Source organism: Pelobates fuscus, chromosome 3, assembly GCF_036172605.1.
Source record: "Pelobates fuscus isolate aPelFus1 chromosome 3, aPelFus1.pri, whole genome shotgun sequence".
Lineage (NCBI taxonomy): Eukaryota > Metazoa > Chordata > Amphibia > Anura > Pelobatidae > Pelobates > Pelobates fuscus.
Genome location: NC_086319.1, coordinates 407,467,205 through 407,474,199, shown reverse-complemented (window position 1 = coordinate 407,474,199; position 6,995 = coordinate 407,467,205). Strand labels below are relative to the sequence as shown.

General features: G+C 36.8%; 1 protein-coding gene across 1 annotated transcript; it reads left to right on the top strand.

The window, feature by feature from the left end:
- The first annotated feature begins 1,384 nt into the window (after window positions 1–1,384).
- LOC134601984 (olfactory receptor 5G26-like) lies at window positions 1,385–2,323 on the top strand. Its single transcript, XM_063446486.1, has one exon. It carries the CDS (start codon window positions 1,385–1,387, stop codon window positions 2,321–2,323), a length of 939 nt encoding a protein of 312 aa, XP_063302556.1.
- The last annotated feature ends 4,672 nt before the right edge of the window (window positions 2,324–6,995 follow it).

Here is a 6,995-nt window from a genome sequence, read left to right as displayed (position 1 = left end):
TATATTGTAATGTAAATATATAACATGTTGAAAACATGTAAATATATTGGAAACATGTAACTATATAGGATATGATTGTGTATGTTATTTTTGTGTACACACATTTTATGTTTGTTTCTCCTATAGTGTAAGAGAAGAAATGTAATATTAAGTTACATAAATGTTGGACTGGCTAGTAACTGGGTTTAGCACACAAGTAAATATTAGAAATGAATCTGCAAAGGTTTTCAACATTTTATCTGTATTGTGTTTATTGTACTATAAAATTATTTTTTTTACACCCAAATATCATGTTTCCGAATTAGCTAACAAATATTTTGATGAGTTTTCATTTTACTTAATTGCAATAACTTTTACAAATTGCACATGATCATCAACAGTTTCTTCTCATCCTCTGTAATCTTGGTCTACGAGATACTGCTCTGTCCTGGTGCTCTTCCTTCTCTCCCAGCACACATTCAGTGTTTCTTTCTCTGGCTCTGCCTCTTCTCCCCAATCCATCTCTGTTAGTGTTCCCCAAGTGTCCCCTATTGTTCTCAATCTACACTTTCTCCCTTGGTAAACTCATCAGCTCCTTCGGATACTAGTATTATTTCTATGCGGATGACACACAAATGTATCTGTTCTCCCCTGATTTCTCACCACCCTTCTTGACTCATGTCTCTGAATTCCTCTCTGCTTTTTCCAACTGGATGGCTGCTCATTTCCTTAAACTGAACCTGTCCAAAACAGAACTTCTCTCCCTCAAGTGTTGCTACTCCCTTGTCTGTGTCCCTCCAAGTCAATGGTGCTACCATCCGCTCTACCTCTAAGGCTCGCTGCCTAGGTGTTCTCTGTGACTCCGACCTCTCCTTTACCGCTCATGTTCACTCAATCGCCAAAAATAGAACAGAACAGAACAGAAAAGCCAAAAATAGATGATGCTCGATATTGGGTTTAGGCTCCTCTGTGTCAGGAAGCAATAATATTACTGAGTAATTCAGAAAGTTAGGAAGATTTCTTTGGGTGCCTGTGATCCTACTTTCCAGTTTTTTTATGCTTTTTAATCCACCACATAGTAACAAAGACCTTGATGTCTTAACAGATGTTTCACTGGTCTGCAGCAGTTTTACTATGAGAGCATATATAATAAAATGTAATTTTAATTATCAGTTTAATGGTTTTCATAATTCTTAAGACAAGTTTATGAAAGTACTATTAACCCAACATTCACCATTTTATCACTAACCTGAGATCTGCATTGGTAAATTGTCATGGAAGCTACAAAGTTTATCTATCATGGTAAACTGTTGTAAAACCAATTGTCTTTAAATTGACATTAAACGTTCTTCTTATTTTAGGAAAAGGACCATCAGATTAACTGCCCAAGTTATTTCATTAAACAATGTGTGAGGATAACCAGACTCAAGTTCCAGTGTTTCTGCTGTTGGGGTTCCGTGGTTTATACCATTTAAAATGCCTTCTCTTCATGCTGTTCCTACTAATCTACACTTCAATACTGTGTGGAAATCTTCTCATCATCATACTGGTGACGACTATTGACCATCTCAATGTTCCAATGTTTTACTTCCTCAAACACTTAGCTTTAGCTGATGTGTTACTCACCACAATTGTTATGCCACTTACACTAAATATTATAATAATGGAAGAAAGGATTGTGCCTATTGCTGGCTGTTTAACTCAACTCTATCTTTTTACTATTTCTGGTTTTGTGCAGTGTTTTCTCCTTTCAGTGATGTCCTACGATAGATACCTAGCAATTCGCCAACCATTCCGTTACACTTTAATAATGACTCCTAATGTTTGTCTCACACTAGTTTCTGGGTCCTGGTTCCTAGTTTTTATTTTAGCATCCAGTGAATTTGTGATAATTTGGCATTTAGAATTTTGTGGTCTCAATTATGTAGATCATTTCTTCTGCGACTTTGGTCCCGTAGTGGCACTATCGATTTCTTACACATCACTTTTAACCACAATGGATTTCTACCTCGCAATAAATGTGATATTAATCCCATTTGTTTTTATTGTCATCACCTACATTTTAATTTCATTTACATTAATTAACATTTCTTCTAAAACTGGAAGGAGAAAGTTCATCTCCACCTGTAGTTCCCATCTCATCTCTGTGTGCACTTATTACGTGACTCTTATGATAGTTTATATGTTTCCATCTGGAGAAGACTCTGTCAATGTCAATAAGTTCAGATCTTTGTTGTACATTTTAGGGACACCCTTAGCGAATCCTATAATATATAGTTTTAGTAACCATGAAATTAGGGCAGCACTGAGAAAAGTACTAAAATATATTATCATAACCCACTGATCATAATGACATAAATATTTGTAGAACAGTGAGGGACAATCTGTGTATTCATCTGTGAGACTAATATGAATCGTTTACACTATGTATGTATATATTCAGAATGTCTATATTTTAAAAATATAAACTTCATTACAATTAAAAATGTTGTTAACTTTCTTTGTTTGGGAAAATTTCATATATTTAGAAAGATATTAAAAACTCATTCAAAATAGATACAAGTAAAATGGGGTAAGTGTGTATCTAACTATTATCAGGTAAAAATTCGTATAATCTTGATACATTTTTCAAATATTGCCACACAAAAAAACACATATTGGGCAGTGATATAAAATATTAGTTGCTTTGCTGTAAGTTAAAAGAACACCCCAAGTACTACAAACACTGTAGTAATTATGGTTCTAGGAGTTCTCCAGTGCCTTTCTACAATAAGCAGTCAAACTGTTTAAGAACAGTTTGACAACTTACCTAGGATCTGCCAGGCTTCCACAGCTGCCTCTTCTGCAGTCAAGTGCAACATATCGACTGGCATAAACTCCTTAGTGATAAAAACACTGAGGATAAATGGAACAAATATTAGAAAGGTACATTTCTCAGTATGTACCATTGGGTAATAAATATAAAAGAAACAAATTAAAACCAATGTGGCTTAGTAGAGAAGTAAAACAAGAGATTAAAAATAAGAAAAGGGCATTTAAAGCATTTAAATCTGACAAATCAGAGGCATCCTATTTAAGATATAAGGAAGCCAATAACGCTAAAGAATGCAAAACCAACCCCAAATTTTTTTTCAAGTGCATCTATTCTAAAATAACAAAACAATGAAAGTATAGGTACACTGAAAACAGAGATGGGTTTATTAGCTAATGAAGACCAGGAAAAAGCAGAAATTTTAAATAACTATTTTTCTTCAGTATATATTAATGAGGATCCTATGGCAAGAGATATGCACATGATTGATGCAAAAAACTTGCAGATAACTTGTGATTGGATAACTCGAGACAAGGTGCTACAGCTATTAAAGAAAATTAATGTAAATAAAGCTCCGTGGCCTGACGGTATTCACCCACGAGTACTTAAGGAACTAAGTGGGGAAATAAGTGAACCTCTGTATTTAATTTTTCAAGATTCTTTTGATTCAGGTGTTGTACCGGAGGATTGGAGGAAGGCAGATGTTGTTCCTATATTTAAAAAGGTTCACAATCCTTGCCTGGAAATTAACTTCTGTAACTGGGAAAATATTTGAAGGGCTATTCAGGGATAATATTCAGGAATTCATTGGGAAGAACTTTGTTATCAGCAATAATCAGCATGGTTTTATGAAATATAGGTCATATCAAACTAACCTACTTGCATTCTACGAAGAAGGAAGTAGAAGTATAGATCAGGGTGTTGCAGTGGATATGATCTACTTGAATTTTGACAAGGCATATGACAATCTGAACAATAACATCTCAAACCCTAGAAACTTTTGGAAAGTCATAAATAAATTACAAACTCCCCCAATCCACTCTCAACCCTCGACTACCAAAGTGGATAACCAAACCCTGCAACTTCCCTTAGATGTAGCAAATGCCTTTAACAATTATTTTGTTGGATGCTCTACTGCCCTGATTGCCAAGCTAATAAATGGCACACATCCTGAAACTACAAATGTGGATCAGGTCTCACTAAATTTGCAAACGCCCAATATAGACAAGTTCACTTGTAGACCTGTACCTGTTAGTGTCATTGAAAAACATCTTAATAATCTAAAAATGAAAAACCAGTCCGGACCTGACCAAATTCCAGCAATGCTGTTAATGCTCAGTGCACCGCAATTGCTAAACCCGTCGCAACTCTAATTAATGAATCCTTGGTGTCTGGATACTTACCCAAACTTTGGAAGACTGCAAGAGTAGTGCCTATCCATAAAAGTGGTGACACTACCTTGGTTTCTAACTATCGCCCTATATCATTGCTCCCGGTATAGTCAAAAATCTTAGAAAAATGTGTCCATACGCAACTCTGTGAGTATTACCAACAATCAAACTATCTGACCCCTGATCAATCGGGCTTTCGCCAGAATCACTCCACTACAACTGCCCTCTTAAAAGTTTGCAATGACATCCAAACTGGCATGGAACAAGGAGACCTAACTGGAGCTATTTTCCTTGATTTTGCTAAGGCCTTTGACACAGTAGACCACGACATTCTACTGCACAAACTCAAAAACTCAGGTATTGGTGATCATTCACTAAACTGGTTTTGATCGTATGTATCGGAACGCTCACAATATGTGTCCATTTCTGACAGCGACTCCCTCCCTCTCCCAGTCACGTGTGGTGTTCCCCAAGGTTCCATTCTCGGCCCCCTACTATTTTCATTATTTATAAATGATCTGCCTAATGTCTGCAAATCCTCAAATGTACACATGTACACAGATGACACAGTAATCTATGCGAGCAATTCCGATCTACCGCAGCTTGAGGCTGTGCTCCAAGACCAGTTTACAGAGGTAGAAAAGTGGATCGCAAAAAACAAACTGTTCCTGAACACTGACAAAACTGTCACAATGATCTTTGGAACAGTACCTAAATTACACAAATTACACAATTCTCACCTATCCATCAAAACTATTTCAAATGGCACACTGACCGCAGTCCACTCTTTCAAATACTTGGGTATGATGTTAGACCCCAATCTATCTTTTGGCCTGCACATAGAAAAGCTTGCATCTAAACTTTATCCAAAACTAGGTGCCCTGTACAGAAACAAATCCTGCCTAAGCCCTTCAGTAAAGGAAAAGATTGTACAGCAAATGCTGATGCCAATCCTTGATTATGGGGATGTAGTATATGCATCTGCATCGCAATCCCACATTAATAAACTCAACACATTGTATAACTCGTTCTGCCGATTTGTGCTACAATGTAATTACAGGACTCACCATTGTGACATGCTAAAAGAACTAAACTGGCTGTCGCTGGAATCCAGACGCACCCTTCATCTTTCCAGCCTTGTGTTTAAGAGCTTTTCTGGGAAACTCCCACCCTACCTGAACGCAATGCTTTCCCCGGCTGTTACCACTTCCTACAACCTCCGATCCAGTACCAACACTTTACTTAGTCTTCCTCAATATAAAAAGAAAGCAGCCCGATCCTCCTTCTCCTACAGAGCACCACATTTGTGGAACGACCTCCCGCACAAATTAAAATCTTCCCTAAGCTTAAAGTCCTTTAAGAGATCCCTCTCTTCATACCTCAAAACAGAATGTACCTGTCATGGTTGATTATATATTTCCTACCTGTTCTATGTTAAATGTTGTATATATTGTATATTAATTTTATATTTTATTGTACACTAACTGTAACAATGCAATGATTTGTGGACCCAGGACATACTTGAAAACGAGAGAAATCTCAATGTATCTTTCCTGGTAAAATATTTTATAAATAAATAAATAAATAAATGTAACTATGTAAGTGGTCTGCCATTGAGTTAGGAAAGCACTCATTGACTGAGAGATCTCACCTGATGTTCTTAGACAATAACCTGGCCCTGCATAGCTAGGCTAAGCTCAGAGGAGCTGGTAGTTCTAGGGACATGGGAGGCAGCAACGGCATCTAGCAGACCCCGGATTAGTTATCAAACCATTCTCAAACAGTTTGATTACTTACTGTGGAAGGGAGCTGGGTCTCTCTTCAATCCATAGCTACTACAGCGGACTGTAGTGGTGATGGTGCTTGTAGTGTTCCTTTAACTTAATTTACTCCAATTTATTTAGTTGACAGGTAGTTAACAAACAACAATAAATACAGATACACCTGTGTGCAGATAGAAAACAAACTTAGTTGGTAATAAGTGAAAAAACACAAAAATTACCCTTAGTTAATAGTATTGTAGATGAAAGGACTCCTCTTATATCCTCAAGACAAAATTGACAAAAATACCAAAATGCAATCTACAATACAAAATTAATAGAGACGGACATAGGGCAATAATGCTGCAAAATGTGAGTTATAAATATAAATGATTACACTCACAAACCCAATTTGATTGAAGGCATATCATGGATAATGATGTAGTAACTTCAGGACTTTTGGAACATCAATAACATGCATATGAAGAAAAAAGGACATAATAGTGCAGAGTATCTTAATAAAATAACACACTTTATTATTAGACACACTTACAAAATAGAAGTGTCAGACAGGCACATCAAACTCAGTTGGAAATGTATCCTGGTCTCAGGGTCCAAAGGTGCAGGAAAGCCAGATGAAAAATAAATACATAAGTAAAGATAAAATGAAAAAACAAATACTCTGTACACTAATAAAACAAGCCCTACGCGTTTTGTTCAATCAAGAACTTCTTCAGGGTAATCTAACAAGATTCTGTCCATATGCAGGCATGGAGTGAAATGCCGACCATCTCCTTTTTAAATCCGTCCGGTCTTGGCGCGAAGCGATCAGCTGGATGGCGTACTTCCGGGTTCAAACTCCAGTGTACTTCCGGTTACGCCCATAATGCGTTCCGGAATTGCTGACCAAGCCTCACTTTGATTTTCATCTAGATGGACGGAAGTCGGCAAAGAATGCGTTCCACTTGCGTTCCATTGTTCGGAATTGAACACATAAGTCCATAGCACATAATTGTACAAGAAAAAGAAAACAGATATCACACAAGAATTAAT